This window comes from Acomys minous, assembly GCF_964271855.1.
Source record: "Acomys minous genome assembly, chromosome: 19".
NCBI classification, from domain to species: domain Eukaryota; kingdom Metazoa; phylum Chordata; class Mammalia; order Rodentia; family Muridae; genus Acomys; species Acomys minous.
Genome location: NC_140499.1, coordinates 8,532,296 through 8,549,605, shown reverse-complemented (window position 1 = coordinate 8,549,605; position 17,310 = coordinate 8,532,296). Strand labels below are relative to the sequence as shown.

The 17,310-nt window shown below is 45.0% G+C and overlaps 1 protein-coding gene across 5 annotated transcripts in view; it reads right to left on the bottom strand.

Annotated features, from left to right (window-relative positions):
• TNIK (TRAF2 and NCK interacting kinase) overlaps positions 1-17,310 on the bottom strand; it is a 409,373-nt gene that overhangs the window by 171,385 nt on the left and 220,678 nt on the right. For all 5 annotated transcript variants that reach the window (XM_084769731.1, XM_084769733.1, XM_084769734.1 and 2 more), the window contains exon 3: positions 500-556. In XM_084769731.1, the coding sequence (XP_084625857.1) occupies positions 500-556 (57 nt within the window). The remainder of the gene's footprint in view (positions 1-499; positions 557-17,310) is intronic.

Below are 17,310 nucleotides of genomic sequence, written 5' to 3'. Positions count from 1 at the left end.
GGTAAGTGAGAATTTGTGGCTATGTGATTATTTGATCAAAAAAAATTTTTTTTAAGAAAATGCTCTTGCTAAGTGTAGTGTGAGGATCTTACTGCTTTCCAGGCTCCACACTTCAGTGTTGGGCAGCCGTTAGGGGAACAGTTGGGACTCATCTCTTCTTTTTAATCTCAGTGTTATAGTTTTAATACCATACATCCTTGTTCTGCCTTCATATGCAAATATCCACGGTTATGTTTATGTAAATTATCGCACACATTATTCAAATTCAGTCTAAACCAAGGGCAGGCAGACCATAGTATTGGCTTTAGTTGGAGTGATTTATTTTTGGCCCGCTCAAATGGCTGTTGTAGATTCTTATTTTTTTCATATGAATCACAAAAGGAAAAGGATCTGGAATAGTTAGGAAGATTACTTTTCTGGCAAATATATATTTTTTCTGTCACTCACTTTTTCATTACAAATATATAGCTAATGAGATAACAGGATAAAACTGCCTTACCCCTGTGACATCCATAACCTTAATGGCTGCAAGCTGTCCCGTTTTGACATGACGACCCTGTAGAAAAAATAAACAAATAAACATCATTCAATCGGTTTAGCTGTGGTGAACAATATGAGTTAACTAAAAACCAAAGCCAGCTGGCTAGACCTGCCGTCAGCTGAGCATTGGGAAGCGTGCGCAGCCAACACTTGGTGAGGAAGGAGAAACAGGCCTTAGCACTTTCACCTCCTTTCATGCCCAGGAGCACCTGAAGGTGATGGAGGGGAACAGTGTTACTGGGATTCAGCAGGCAAGGTCACAGGAAGATACAGTGACCATAGCACTCTGTTGGTGGGCCCAGAATGGCTGTCAGTGTCACAGAGGCCCGAGGGATACTGTGATGCCATAGTGTCTTCAGGAAGAGCCCCACACCCAGCTTTAAAGACTGTCAACCACATCTTGAACAACGCTGTTGAGAAGGGCACCTATAGAAAAACACAAGGGTTTAAATTGATATCACCTAACTTGTCTATGTTGTGGTCCTGAGTGGTCCCCATGGGCTGGGTAAAGGCAGCCCTTGCATGTGGCTAGCAGTACTCTCCAAGGACTGGCCTCCTTTGTGTAAACCAGGTTGTCAGAGGCCCACGGGCTCTGATTTTGTGGTGTATCTATTTGCAGCTCTCTATTGTTAGTGTGCGAGAGTGTGTGTGTGTGTGTGTGTGTGTGTGTGTGTGTGTGTGTGTGTAGGAGGGGGAAAACTGTACTGGTGTGTGTGTGTGTGTGTGTGTGTGTGTGTGTGTGTGTGTGTGTAGGAGGGGGAAAACTGTACTGGTGTGTGTGTGTGTGTGTGTGTGTGTGTGTGTGTGTGTGTAGGAGGGGGAAAACTGTACTGGTGTGTGTGTGTGTGTGTGTGTGTGTGTGTGTGTAGGAGGGGGAAAACTGTACTGGTGTGTGTGTGTGTGTGTGTGTGTAGGAGGGGGAAAACTGTACTGGTGTGTGTGTGTGTGTGTGTGTGTGTGTGTGTGTGTAGGAGGGGGAGAACTGTATTGGTGTGTGTGTGTGTGTGTGTGTGTGTGTGTGTGTATGTATGTGTTTGTGAAGAGGAGGGGGAGAACTGTATTGGGGTGTGTGTGTATGTGTTTGTGTGATGAGGAGGGGAGAACTGTATTGTGTGTGTGTGTGTGTGTGTGTGTGTGTGAGATGAGGAGGGGAGAACTGTATTGTGTGTGTGTGTGTGTGTGTGTGTGTGTGAGATGAGAAGGGGAGAACTATATTGGTGTGTGTGTGTGTGTGTGTGTGTGTGTGTGTGTGTGTGTGTGAGATGAGGAGGGGAGAACTGTATTGGGGTGTGTGTGTGTGTGTGTGTGTGAGATGAGGAGGGGAGAACTGTATTGGGGTGTGTGTGTGTGTGTGTGTGTGAGATGAGGAGGGGAGAACTGTATTGTTGTTAGCCTCTGGGATGGTCTGTCTTCTAGGTCTAGGATGCCCTTTGCCTTACTGACCCTGCAATCTGTCTCCTTTTTCCTAGACTTAATTAAAATATCACTTCTCTCCCTGTCAATTAGTCCTCACCTCTGCGTTTCCAAGGAGCACGTCCTTGTTCCCATCATTGCATGATGCCCAAAGGATTATCATCCGCCTTCCTGACTCTCCCTGCTCCCCGACGGGCAGCATTTGTAGCACCACCCCTCACATCAAACCTTAATTGGAATGTCCTGTGGTTAGGACCTCGATCACCCAAATCTAAACATACATTTTGAGTCCCTTTCTTCCCATGGAGGCCTGTGGGGGCACTTCTGCCAACACAGAATCTGAGACCCTATGTATGAGGTTTTCAACTCCTTTGGAATCTTCTTTGAGTGAATAATTTGTTACAAGGATACTCCAATGTCCAATTAAAGAGCAGCAGCTGAGCAGAGCAGAGCTATCCTACGGTGCGGTGCTGGCCTGAGGCCAGAGAACAGAGGAGAAAGTTCATCCCCTGTTAAATTTCGCATAGAAGACACTGGCCAGGTCTTGGTTTGAAGTCAATAAAAATAACTACTATTTTTTAAATTAAGGGTACATGACTTGTGGGGGTTATTTTTCTCAGTGTTCTCTATGAATGTAGAAAATAAAATAGCACCTCTACTCCATTTTATGTTTCACTTTCAAGCTGAAAGGGTGACTTTTGGTGGGGCTGGCACATGACTGATGTCACCCTGAGATGGCAGGTTAGGCTTAAAGGAAATTCTGCAAATGGAGTGGCCTTGCCACCGGCCCAGGCGAGGGCATCCTCATGCTGGGGCAGGGAGGCTGCTGAGCTGTCAAACTCTGATGGTCAGGGAGGACCCTGCTCAGCATGAGCTGCCTTTTCCATCACTGGAGGATGTCAAAGCCGGTTACCATCGCCACTAAGGCAGACCTCCAGGGCATGGTTAGGAGCCAGCTGACTTCAAGATCATTAAAAACCTGAGGCACAGTTAGGACAGGGGCAGTTTTCAAAGAAGCCACATCATAAAAACAAAAGTAAACGAGTAAGAACAGTCCTTATAATGGACCCCCAAACAACCCTACCTTTTGGGGGAGGAGGCCCAAGTCTCATAGCTGATGAGACCCTTGTACTAATCCTCTCTCCCCCTCTGCCACCCAGAGCCTGGGTTACACGTCCTGACCACTGAAACCTGAAAATGATTTTTTTGTGTTGTGCTATTGTGTATACACTTTCCATCTGACCCGGGAGCAATGGGCTTATGGGCGCATAGCCACAGTTGTTGATTTAAAACCTGGTCCTGCCACATGAGTGACAGTGCTTTGCTTATGAAGCCATCTCCCCAGCCCTTGTTTTATTTTTGAGACAGTCTCAGGTAGCTCAGGCTGGACCCAAATTCAATATATTAGCCAAGGAAACCCTTGAACTCATGATCCTTTATATTATCCCAAATGCTATGATTATGCTTCGAAAAGATGTTTTCTTTTAAAAAAAATCATATTTCACATGAGTTGAACATTGCTCTGTTTATCTCTGTTTCACATAGATTATTTTAAAACATTGAAAATTTTGTGTGAGGATAACAAATGTGGATCTTACTATCATAGGGGAATATTGAAGTGAAAATTCTATACTCCTAACAAATTTTGATTTATTTCTACTCTTAAGAGTAATTAAAATACAAATGATATAGACATCATTTAAACTTGAATTTAAATTGCAAGTCCAATGAAAAAACTAAAAATCGCATTTCTATAAAATAAAAACAATCTTCTAAACGGAGACAAAAGAGTTAAATAAGATTCTCCACAAAGAATAGAACTGTCAGATTTCAGCTGCTGAGTCATTTCTAAATAAAACTGTTACTTCCTCCTGAGATAGTCAACAGTAACAAAAGTTAGTGAACAGACTAAAATCTAGAGGAAAGAAAAAAAAAACCTGACTAAAAGCCTAGAGCTAAATAATGTGTGGAGACATAGAAAAGCTCGGTCCCCAGGAAAGGGGAAGTTGGGCGCGGGGAGACGCCTGGAATGGTACCTGCGTATGAGCACATGGATCAGAGTTCAGAACCCAACGCGCACATAAAGAGAACCAGGCATCATCGCAGCACTGGCCTCTAACCCTGCACAGGGCTTAGGGCCGTAGAGCCAGGTGAATGCCTCCGGGAAAACCCCAGTGTCAAGAAATGTGCAGACATAACCATGTTTGGTAATATGCAAAAATAGCATTTATTAAGTGATTTGAGAATTGCAGTATGCATATTTAATTAAAGATGGTTTTAAGTAGCAAAAAAAAGAAAGAAAGAAAGAAAGAAAGAAATGTGCAGAGCTAGGGAGAAAGATATGCCGCATGCAGCACTCACTATGGCATTACACATGCATGTGCTCATGTGTGCAAACACATACATGTTGCAGAAGCCAGGAGCTGAAGCCTGCGGGTCGGACATAGTCCACGCTCCTCCCCGTCTTCCTTCTTGCGGTGTCACTTCGTAGTAAAGAACTGTGCTGAATCTTGTTCCGTATGAAATAATTCAACATCGGAGCAAAATGTGACTCACTCAAGCATGCTTAGGCCTTTCCGCTGTCTCCTCCCTACGAATGCAGGGGGAAGGACCATGGTTTCCTCAGAAATAGCTGCAGAGGCCTCACCTCTGTGTTGTTATTTTGTAAGGAACAGCAAGACAGCTGTGGAGCTGTTTGCCTGCGGCTAGCCTGGAAGAGAATGCTTTCATTTCTAGGTCACCAAAATACATTTTCCCCCCAATGGAGCACACACGCCAGATCAGACAGTCTCAGCGCCACCTCACACTCGCATTCAAGGCTGCACACTGAAAGAGCGGCGGCTCCTTCTCCTTTGAATTAGCCTGGAGACAATCTCCCCACTAAGGAGGAAAGCATCTTCAATTTCCTACTTGCAAATGAATGAGCCGCCTTTGTGTTTCCGCAGCATTCCATGCTAACCCCTGCTGATCCCAACCACTGCTGTGGTTTTCTTTTTCCTTTTTTCAAATATGCATTTCCAGAATAGTCAAAACAAATCGAATCAGACAAATGGAAGAGCTGAAAAACTGTGGCTCGGTGGCAAAACGCTTACCCAGGATGCACAAGGCCCTAGCGCCATACCAACCATGGAGGGGAAAAAGATAATAGTGTAGAACAGGTAGTAATGCAGGTGTTGTCTCATAGGTCAATTCTGGCTACACACACACACACACACACACACACACACACACACACACACACACACACATCCATCTACCTGTCTGTCTATCCATCAGTCATTGTAACCACAGTATACCATCAGCAGCAGTGATTTTCAATCTTCCTAATGCTACAACACTTTAACACAGTGTCTCGTGTTATGGTGGAACACTATGAAATTATTTCATTGTTATGTCATAACTGTAATTTTGCTGCTGTTATGCATCATAATGGAAATATCTGATGTGCAGAGTCTCGGACATGCAACCCCTGTGAAAGGGTGGTTTGACCCTCCACAGGTTGAGCACGACTGAAATAGAAGCTCCATGACATGCTGAAGCGGCCCAGGAAGCTGTCGAACACAACACGCACCCCGTCTCTCTAAGAACTGCCCTCAGCTGGACGGGCCACCCACCCACCCACGGTCATGCTCTCATCACGAGATAACTGAAACACCACAGCAACTTGGGCCACGGTGGAAGTGTTAGAGTTCTAGGGAAGGGCAGAGAGTCTATAGACAGGCAGAAGGCAAACGTGACAGGGGATGGGAAAGGCCAAATACAGATTCCTTCCAAGCCTTCTGTAGAGTGTGATGGAGGAGGGACTCACCCAATATTTGCTAAATGATGCATTAGATGAAGATGTGAGCTGTGGAGATTGTGTTCCCATTCTTGGTACCATTCCACTCTACATCAATCTTCTCTGCTGTGCCACCGCCCTCCCCCCACCCCCACTCCCCGCAACTGTATGGGACCAGATGAGAGGGAGAGGTTTCAGGCAGTGATTATAATTGCCTTGCTTGCAGAGAAGGTAAAAATGAATTTAAGGGAAGCTCTTTTAAACTCTCCGGAGAGGAGATCTCAGAAAATCTCTGCAGATCAGAGGGAAACAGAAATTATCTATTCATCTTCAGCTCCGTACTGTCACAGTGAGGACAAGGTTGTGTTCCATCTCCCACGCCCAGTTAAGATGAAGGCTTAGTTATGACACCTGCCAATTCACCCTCAAGATGTCAGGGCATCCTCAAGAACACTGTTGTCCCGACATAAAAACATGCCTCGAGGGGGCTGCAGAGATGAGTCAGTGGCTAAGAGCGCTGCATGCTCTTACAGAGGACCACGGTCAATTCCCAGCATGCACATGGTGGACCACAACCATCCATAAATCCTGTTCCAGATGATCTGATGGCCTCTCTGGCTCTGAGGGCTATTGTATGCACATGGTGCCTAGCCTCAAACAACTATACACACAGAAATAAAAGGAAATGAATTAGCTGGGCATGGTGGCACACGCCTATAATCCCAGCACTCAGGAGGCAGAGGCAGGTGAATTGCTGTGAGTTCAGGGCCAGCCTGGTCTACAAAGCAGGTCCAGGACAGCCAAGGCTACACAGAGCAACCCTGTCTTGAAAAACAAAACAAAACAAAACAAAACAAAACAAAAAAAGGAAATGAATTTGGATGGGAAGAGAATTCCATGGGATAATTCCGAAGAACCTTAAAATCATAAACACTCTTGGGACATTCCTGGCACAGGGTTTACTTCTAGGTCTTCTTCAGGTCAAAGACAAACAGTGTGGCTTTGGTTGTCACATCATACTCACTGATGACCTTAAAGGCTCTATTTAGTAGATCAGCAAACGAGAGACCCAACACCCAGTCACTGTGGAACAATCCCAACAATGTCCTAGCCCAGAGCTGTCCCCAGGAGACCACGCTTTACCTGAGTACCACACACTGCCAGTCCTCTGCCAGCTCCTCCAAGGTTTTAAGACTACTCGGGGGTGGGCCCACTGAGAGCTGAGGTGTGTTTCCAGACTCCAGGAGGGGACAAGAGCCTGCTTCTCTTCTCTTTGTTGGAAACTAGGATGCCTTGGGTCTTGTGGCTGTCAGTATGGCTCGCTTTATAAGTCAAAATGGATGCTTCAAAGGAATCAGTCACATGATGGGTAATGTATGCAGATTCCATGGCAGGGAGCCGAATGTCTGTATGCAGGAATGGTGCGCACAGATGAAGTGACGGCAGTGACAAGCAGACAAGCTGGTGGCCAGGAGAACTCAGGAGGCAGTACATCCAGTCTGCACCCTGGCCTAAAGCCAAGAACACATTCCCAGCCATTTTTTTTCTCTATGCCTCCAAATAAGCAAAGACTCAAGCATCTTCCATTTACTTTAAGCCAGGGAATGGCCCTGCTCATCTGTAATTGTCCTATGCTTATATCTGAGAGAGCTAACCCTTGGAGGCAGAGCTAACCCCTTAGAGGTGGAGCTAACCCCTAATCAAAGGATAAGTATAGAGAGTACTCAAGGACACCTCTGGCTTCCCCAGATAGGCTCTCCCACAAGCCCTGCTGACCCTGCACAATCATCTTTTCTATTCTGAGTGAAAGATGGCACCTGGGGGACAGAAATGGCATTTGGGACCTGGACTTCAGTCCAAGAGGAACTTTAAGAACCATCCTCAGTCAAATAAGGAAAAGAAAAACCCCCGTGGCGAGTTACAGAAAACAAAAGCCACCTAGCATATGCAGCTCTTGTTACTTAAAAATAAAAAGGTATGAAAATATCTACCAGTTAAATGCTAATTTTTAAAACTTAAAGATACAGAAAGGTAACAAGAAACATGCCACGTCGTATGGAGACAGCCCATCAGCCCAACACAGAGAACTACAGGCAGCCAGGGATGCTGAGTATGGGAGAAACAGTCCACCCTAGCGAAGAGCACGCCAACTGGTTATCCAATTCCAAGTGCTCAGGCTTGAAAACATATATACATGTAACATTATACAGACTGAGCAGCTGAGATATATATATATCATACATATACATGTGTATATGTATGTATATGTATGTATATGCATGTAACAACAATTAATGAAAGAAAAAAGAGTCCATGACTTTGAAAGAGAGGAAGGAGAGGTATATGAGAGGGTTTGGAGAGAGGAAAGGGAAGGGAGAAATGACATAATTATATAATAATCTCAAAAACGGAAAAAATAACAATTCTCAAACCTTTAGACCCTATTTTGGCTTCTAGTGGTTGACTTGGGTTTCTGTCGTGTACGGCGTGACATGTAGACACCTGATGAAATCGGTGTCTAAGAAGTCGTTTTCAAAGTGACAGAATATGGTGATTACGGAGAGCTGGCTAACTCCCTAAGAGACATACAGGGACTGGGAACAGTAGGTCAGAAGCTGAGCATGATGCCTTTGAGTCCACCAGCTTACAAGAGCGCATATGAGCCCTGCAAAAGCCACCCTTCTCTGCTGAGTCCTGCTCCCTGATTGCCTCGGGCCTATGGGCCCATCCTCAGGCTGCCAGCCTCTCCACCCTAGGAGCGGAGGTTTCTCCTTGTCCACTTAATCTTCTAGGACAGCTTCTTGCCAAAGGTGGGTCGTAAATCACGCAAAGAAAAGTAAAGCAGAATCCTAGGCTTAGTGAACTGGGTTCTCTGCTTCAGTCACCTGAGCCAGGAACCCAGCTAGCCACCGCGTCCTCAGCCAGGGAGAGGCTTGGGGGAGGGGCACTATCTGGACAGCAGAGAGCTGGCAAGGGAAAGACCTGTCCTGGGAGGGGAGAGCCACAAGCACGTGCTCTGAGGCAGTGGGGTGTAGCAAGGGTTTGTTTCTGGTTTTGAGTGAGGTGCTCCTGAAGGGGAGCCATTTTTGCTCCTTGGTGTTAACTGACAAGCTGAAGGAGCGCCCTGGAAGCTTGAGCAAGACCCATCCCTGAGGTTCACTATGTCGCCATCTTCATGGAGGCATGAGAGAGAGAGAGAGAGAGAGAGAGAGAGAGAGAGAGAGAGAGAGAGAGAGAGAGAGAGAGAGAGAGATGCCCCCCGTGTTGCCTTCTTCCATGGCCTTGCATAGATTCGCTGTTTACAGCCAATGCTGACCCCTGTAGTCAGAGGTGTGCAGCCCTGTGGATGGGGGAGAGGGTGCTGGTTTTGACCATGAGGCATAGGGTGTGGGGTGTGAGGGCTAAGGAAGGCAAATGATAGTCACAAAGACAAGACAGTGCCGCATTTCAGAAGGGAGCTGTCCACCCCCAGTGTGTCTCTGTCACACCCAGGTGTCAGCAGCAGCAGCAAGCAGGCCTGGGCGCTCAGAGCTGTCAGACAGCAGAGGGCCCACAGTGTTCCCAACTCAGGAGCACAAATGGGGACCTATTTGACTCTCTGGTGGCTGCTGCTGAATAAACCCTCTCCCACAGTGTCCTCAAACCTCCAGAAGTTTTTTTATTAAAACAAAGGAAATGTCAGCCCGGGAAAGCTCTGGAATATAATTAGGACCCACCAAATCTAAAGTAATTCAGAGTGGGAAAAAATAGGCAGTAATGAAAGGGAAGCTCGCTGGTCCTTACTGAGTCTGCTGTACGGCTGACACAAAAATCAATTTCAGCAGGCTTTAGCTGAATCTGAGCAGGAACAAGGGTGACAGGTGAAATTTAGTGAGCGAGCTACTGGGGTCACGGGGGGGAGGGGAACTCTATCGAGGCCTCTTCTCAAATGTCTCCTCTGTAGGGCACGTGAGCATCACTGTACACTGTATCCGCTGTCTGTGAGGGAGGGGCTTGAAAGCAGGATATGTTTTATCCTAATAAAATGCCTACGAGTTAGACTCTACCTGAGACACTTTAAAATGGTGGTTTTCGCAAGGGAATTTTGCCCCCTGGGGATATGTGACAGTGTCTGGACTTCCGATTGCTGTGACTGACCGTCAATGCTGGCGTCTCGTGAGTAGGGCCCAGCTATGCTGTTAAGCCTCCCACACTGCAAACTCTAAAGACAAATTCTCCTTTGTCCAGCACATGATTATTGAGTCCCCAAATGCCAATGATGTTGGCATAGAAGTGGCCTGCCGCCAGGTTGCTTAGAGACCTCTGAGTCATCACCTGCCACCACCACCAGGGACTCAGGATAAAAAGGGCTCTTAATTTGCCTCTCTGTCTCCATCTCTGTCTGTCTGTCTGTCTGTCTGTCTCTCCCTCCCCCCCCCCTCTCTCTCTCTCTCTGTGTCCCCTTCCTTCTCTTCCCACGCTTCTACAATAAATCTTATACCATGTATGTTGTGTGGGGAAGAGATCTGGTCTTTAGAGTTTGACATTCAAAAGATGCTCAGCAGATAGTGAAGTGTATGGCAAAATCACCAGCTACAAAAAACAAAACAAAACAAAATAAAACAAAACAAAACAAAAAAACCAACCAAACAAACAAACAAACAATCAAAAACCCCAACAACATAAGGCCTTACCTGGGACCTCATGGGGATGGACAGGGAGAGGACAGGCAGGGCAGCATTGTCCATTACTTGTTTAGTACCTTACAAATAACTTTTTATGCCAAGGATATTACACTTACAAACAACTTATGCTAAGGATCTTAGGTTTGGATGGTGGGTGTGTTGTCTGTGCTAGTTAGTTTTATGTCAACTTGACAAGCTAGAGTCATGGGGGGGAGGGAACCCTCACTGAGAAAATGCCCCCACCAGACTGGCCTGTGGGGAAGTTTGTGAGGCACTTTCTTGTTTGATGTGGGAGGGCCCAGGTCACTACGTGTGTTGCCAACCCTAGGTAGGAGGTACTCGGTTGTATAAGAAAGCAAGCCATGAGGCGCATTCCTCCAGGTTCCTGCCTTTCGCTCCTGCCCTGACTTCCCTCAGTGGAGGATGGACTGTGTTGGGGAAGTATAAGAAAAATGAACCATTTCCTCTCCAGGTTGTCTTAGGTCATGGTGTTTGACCACAGCAATAAAAACCCTAACTAACACACCCTTTAAAGACATTTTTATCCTGTGTTCACTTTCCCAAAAATGGAGTTCTTGATAAATCTTCAAAATTTGTATGTGTACCTTTTTCATAATCTCAGATGTTTATGCATTTTAACTGACAAGAATGCAATATATTATAATTTTAAAAAAATGAGTCTAGAGAGATGGCTCAGCTTTTAAGAGTGTAAACTGCTCTTGCAGAGGATCTGAGTTCGGTTCCCAGCCCCCACTCCAATTTCAAAGGGTCTGAGATCCCTGGCCTCCCTGCTGGCCTCAGAAGACACTTGTACTACATATACATACCTTCATACAGGCATACACTAATTAAAAATTTAAAAAAATAATTATTCAAAAATAGTATATTCTAGTGTTTGATTAAAATATGAATCACAATTAATCCTCAAGCTAAAAAAAAATGTATGTATGAAGGTGCCTTTGTCTAATGTGAGCTCTTGAAAGCAAGAATGTGCTGCTGACCTTGTTATGGCTGCATATGGCTTGTTACCTCAAAGTAAAGAATGCAGATTCGCAGATTCGGTTCTTTTTAGAAAAGCAAGATAAGCAATATTATTTCATAGTACTGACCATAGTTTGCCACCTTTTGGATATTTATGAACTAAGGAACTGGAGTTCCTCTGAATGACTCAAAGAAAAACGGCAACCACGTGTGGATCCTCCTGAACACAGAGAGAAGTGACTATGGCCTGCAATTCTTATGCAGGCAATAACAGAAGACCCAAGCCTCTGAAGGCACAGAAATGTGTCCCACCCCCCGTACCTCCCATGTCAGCGCAGACCACATGAGCCACATGCTTTCTAAGCATTGCTCTTCTTACCGTTTTTGTGTATTAGGAAGGCAAAACCAAAAATGATACTGGAAAAATTCAGTTTGTGTTACGAATGAAAGATGGGTCTTTCAAAGTGAAGGGCCATACAATCGGACCCCAGGCACGCCTATATTCTTGAGAGGCTAGTCACCAGGAGCAAGGGCTCAAGTGCCTCATCAATATGTGCTCCCTACGAGACAGTAATCCTGGGAATCGATTTGCCTGGACTCTTGGGCAAGGGAACATAAGTAAACCATGAGGACCCCTGAGAAAGAGCAAGGGTTCTTTTTAATAAGGAAGCCACGCCAGGTTCTAGGGTGGCCTGAATGGGGAGACAGCTGACGAGGTAGTAAACGCATTGATGGGCAGCTAAATTTAGCTGCAATATGACTCCTCTGCTAGGTAGCTTCCCCTTCTGAAGGGCGAGGTTTCCCTGATTCCAGTGAAACTCTTCATCCCACAGTTTGCTGACAAATCAGCATGGTGAGAAGAGGAGAGCAGGCTCCTAGCTCTCTGACCACCTTTTCTTCTCACACAGGACGGGAGACACTCGCGGGTCTATAGTCAAAGCTTTGCAGGGCTTCCAAAGCAGTGTCCTGGTTAAGAAAGAGGGATTGGGGGGGGGGTTAAAGGTGTCCTTGGGTGACCTGAGTCTAGAGAAACTTTTGATTATAGGCCCCTTATCTATAAAAACAGATACAAAGCAACTAGCTTACTAGTTTGCAGTAAAGATTAAATTAATATGTGTAGAGAGGCAGGTGGTAGGGTGCCTGGGTATCCTAGCTCTTTCAGTGTGTTATGGGACCTATTTATACCCTCTGTCCTGCTGTCCTCAACTTTGAACCAACGTGCACACCTGGTTTCCTCTTCCTCCTCCCCAGATGTGCAGAGGGGGCCTTTGCTTCCATTCCTTCTCCCCAGATGTGCTGCAGGCCTTTGCGTCTCTTCCTTCTGCTATGCCTGCCTGGCACTGCCTTTATACCTACACCTTGGGTTCCAGTGTCACCAAGAGTCCCCTCAAGATGCTGTAGGGAAAATGTCAACTCCCTGTAGATTCTTACCAATATTTTCCCTTGCCTTGGGGTCACCTCACTCATTGCGCACTTTGCACTTATGTATTACTTATATAAGGCATCTTTTGTTCTCTAACGAGAGTGTGTGGAGAACAAGGGTTTCGCTCGATTTAGACCATGGCTACCTCTTCCACAGCATGTCACTGACAGCAGTGTGGCCACTCAATCACCCGCGTGCTGTGGGAATGAATCATCTAGAACACCCTCCCCCCTCACACACATCACAGAATCCCCTATTTGAAGACATAGCAAAACAGACAAAGCGAGTATGGTCACCAAACAAAGAAACTGAGGCTTTCCAAGGAGCAAGGCCTCTGCAGCAGTACTAGCTTTACAGCTTGACTTTGCATCCAAGTACCGAAGCAGGAACTGATCGCCTCCCTCTTTATGCTATTCACACACCCGAGGCTTAAAGAGCAAAATAAAGACTTCATAATTAACATATATTTTCTATCCAGGGAGATTGATTTCCATAAATATATAATTATTTCATTTAAATGTTAGCAACATGGATATTGAAAAGTTATGGACTATTGAAAAGTTGAAAAGCACAGGAGCAGAGGTGGCCACACCCCCAAATTACATTCCTTCTGGCAGCAGCTGACATTTAATCTTTACAGGTAGCAATTAGGGATGAGACTGGCTTTAGAACCAGAGAGAACAGCTGACAACCTTTCCTTCTCTCCCCTCCCCCACCAAAGGAAATAGAGCTTATTTTCAGTCAAACACAAGTGACCATAGCCTGGGAGAAAAGATTCAGGTTACTTTCAATCATGGACCGCTCTGTGCATCACCACTGTGTAGTCAGAAAACAAAAGAATGTCATAAGCAACGCACTTGCCAAATACAATGGCAGGCAGGTTACGGAGATGTAAGGAGATCTGCTGTAGGCAGCCCTCCCTAACAGCGTGGAAGGACGGAGCTAGTAACAGCTTAAGTCTTTCAGGCCACAGTCAGCAGAGGCCACGCGCATGGACACACAAGAGCCCTTTCCTACCCACCGCCCCCATGCCCGCAATCCCACTACTGAGGAGGAGACAGAAGATCACTGAGCTGGCTGACCACCAGCCCAGCCTAGTGGATGAGATCCAGGTTCCAGTGAGGGACTCTGTTTAAAAAAAAACCAAAGAGGACCACTCCTAAGGTTGGCTTATGATCTCTATATGCACGTACACACCAAAGTACCCAACACACATGTACACAAACACACACTCACACATAGGAGAAAAGAAAAGAAAATCAATGTTCACTTAAGAACAGAACAACTGGTCTTTATGTCAGGTCAGACCATCTACCATTCCCGATCTCCTAAACAAAATGCCTATCCAAACAAACAAACCTGTATTAGATGCCACAGACTAGGAATAGTAAGTAACTTAATGCCAACAAGAATATGCATAGCTATGTATCAGCCATTGATGGACATTCAACAGCTACAGACATGAATACTAAAAAATACTTGACATCCAATATAGGATACTTTTAAAGGCTGGAACATTCTTTTAAAAAACCAGCATCATGCTACTTTTACAACTTAAAAAATCCCTTTGAGAAGAAAATATTTCAAAAAACAAATGAGAAGGATACGAAGATGTTTAGAAGATGAATAGACGGGAACCAAAGGAGTGGAAATACGTACAATTTTTTTTCAGAATTTTCAATTTTCCAATAAAGCTCTAGGCAAGCCCTTTTAACTTTTGTAAAGAAGGGGAACAGAAATGCTTGTTATTCCCTTTCGCCTTACAAGATTCAAGCACAAAAAAGGAGTGACCAGACGTAGCTTGTTTCTATGCCTACCTCACCGGGCCAACGTCTCATTGTGTTACCCATAATGTGTCCCCTGTTGTTGTCAAACCCTGATCACTCCTTTACAGGAAGGAGCTCACAACATATTGCAAATAGCAGTAAGCTGGCAATATACTGAGGCCCTGTCTCAAGAAAGAAAGTAGGAAAAGGGACCTAGGGAGGTGGCTTAATGGAAGATGATTTGTCCAACATGTACAAGGCCCTGGGCTCCTTTCATTATGTGGTGGGTGGAAGAGGCGAAAAAAATATCAGGTGTTTTGTTTTTTAAAATGAACTATTATTGCCTTGTATTAGTTGACACACTCTATTTAATATACTGCATGTTTTCTAAAACAACAACAACAAAAATAAACAGTGTGTGTGTGTGTGTGTCAATGCTGGTTTTATCACTGGACTTCATCTACTTTGAACAAAAATCCTAAAATTATTATGAGATTATTTTTTAAATGTGCAAGGAACATCCTTAGAAGGGCTTATTTAAACTTTGCAACTACTGAATACTTGGCCTTTAATTATACAGATAACAATTTGTAAATCATTTATCTTTGTATTGCTAATACTTGCAGATATTCATAGGAAATATAGCCTGGGGAAAGGTAACTGGAATCTAGGGTCTCGCTCTGGTTCCTCTGCTCTCACTGTGCCTGAAGGTGCAGCCTGGGCAGGGACTGGAGCCCAATGAAACGAAGGCTGCGGGCTCCACTCTTTAACACGGCACTTGGGCGACAGTGTAATTGACACAAATCCCACAGCCTACATCAAAGCAAGAGAATGCAGAGGAGAAAAAGATCCTGTGAAGCTGAGTTGAAAGGATGGCTGCTAAAACCCGAGGGATAGGCTGAGTAAAAACATGTGAAAGGCATCAAATTTAGGAATGTTGCTGGGACAACTGCCTCACTTATACAAAAATAAAAGATATAATAGATTTAAACCATAATTTTAAAAATTAATATTCTTATGTAAATTTCTGACAAGTGGTTCATTAAAGCATCAGAATCAACAAGGGAGGCTGGGAAATCTTTTTACAGATTTTTTACAACAATGAAACTCAACCCTCGGTGTTTTGGTATTTAGCGCTATGCTTATGTAGAGTGTAAGGAAGTCAGGAAGGAGGCTAGGTGTTTCCCCCCTGTGTGGTGATCTACAGCCTAGGACCGTCTTCCCTGTGCATCCTCCCCTCTGCTTCAGATCACCGGCTTCTCTACTCAAACGTGCATTCACTAACTAATAAATTCTTCTGTAAACGCAAACACGAATAACTGCTATTTCTTGCCCCCATGGAAACTAAAGTCCTGGCTTTCCTTTCCCGTAGGTTTTAAATACCGTGAATATTATAACGTGACAGTGATGCCTTGACAGAAATGGAAGGAAGGGAAGAGCTCTGAAGTTGGAGAGTGCACAGACAGACAGACAGACGCAGGTGTTTAGGCAGAGAAGATGGGGAGCACAGAAAACAAAGACAAAGGGAGCTTGGACTATGCAAATTCAGGTTGAGGAAGAGCTGCTCCAGAGAGAGGGGATGAGGGAGGGATGGAGGGGAAACAGGAAGGAGGAACAAATGCTGCAGGAGAGAATTGACTAAGCCAAGCTAGTCTCTTCTGCCACATCCTGAACTGGCTGAGACCAACCTCAGCCCGAACTTCCCAAGTCCAGCAAACAGGTCAATCTGTGTGGTTACCATGGAAACAAAGATGGCTCACAAACTATAATAAATGAGATGCCACTGAACACTTGGATAGTAAAAAAAATAAAAAAATAAAACACCAAATGACATGAGTCAGTATGCCTTCTTCAAAACAACACAGATTCTAATTACTTCAGAAAAAAAAAACAGGAGGCTAGGAGTAATAAGCTGGGCAGGGTAATCACAGAATACCCAGGAAATTGATTAATAGCTAACGCTTAGCACACCAGGCACTGTTCTAAGTACTCGATGTACGTTAAGCCATCATAGAAAACTATAAAGTAGCTTGGTGTCGCTGATATCCTTACTCTGCAGACAGGGAAATAGGCACACAGATGTTAACTGTCTGGTCTAAATTTTACTTCACAGGAACAGACTCTCACTAGTGTTTATTTCTTGTCCAGCAGTTTCCATACCGCTTTATGTAGGAACAACACTGCCAGGGGCTTTTATCTGACTGAAAATGTTGTGGGAGTTCACCTCTAGCCTTAATCTTTCTAGTGCTAGTTTCCCCTCAGAATCTTATGTTTATAACTGTGATTGATCACGAGTGAGTTTTAGGACATGAATCTGCAGGTTCAAAAGGGGTGTTATGGTGGGCAGTACCCCGCAGTTTAGAGCCTTGGAACCAGACTTGCCAACTCAGATAGGGGCAAAATGATACAAACATGGGTTTTTTAAGCTTAGACCAGAAAGACTAGCTCTTAGGCAAGGAAGGCTGTTAAGCCCCTGGGTAAGGCATTGGCCAGTTTACCAGGGAAGGGTTTGCGTCTGTGTAAGGCTGTGTGAGCTCAACTACGCACAGAGCAGAAGACAGCAAGGTAGGAGAAGGAAGTGACAGGGCCCCCAGGCTCTCAGGACTTCAATAAGACATCCCCATAGGCTCTGTCGTATGCGAGCTTGCTCTCCAGCTAGGACTGCTGCTCTGGGAGATTAAGGAACCTTTAAAAGGTGGAACCTTGCTGAAGTGGGTATCAGTGTGAGCAGGTCCTGAGGCTTCA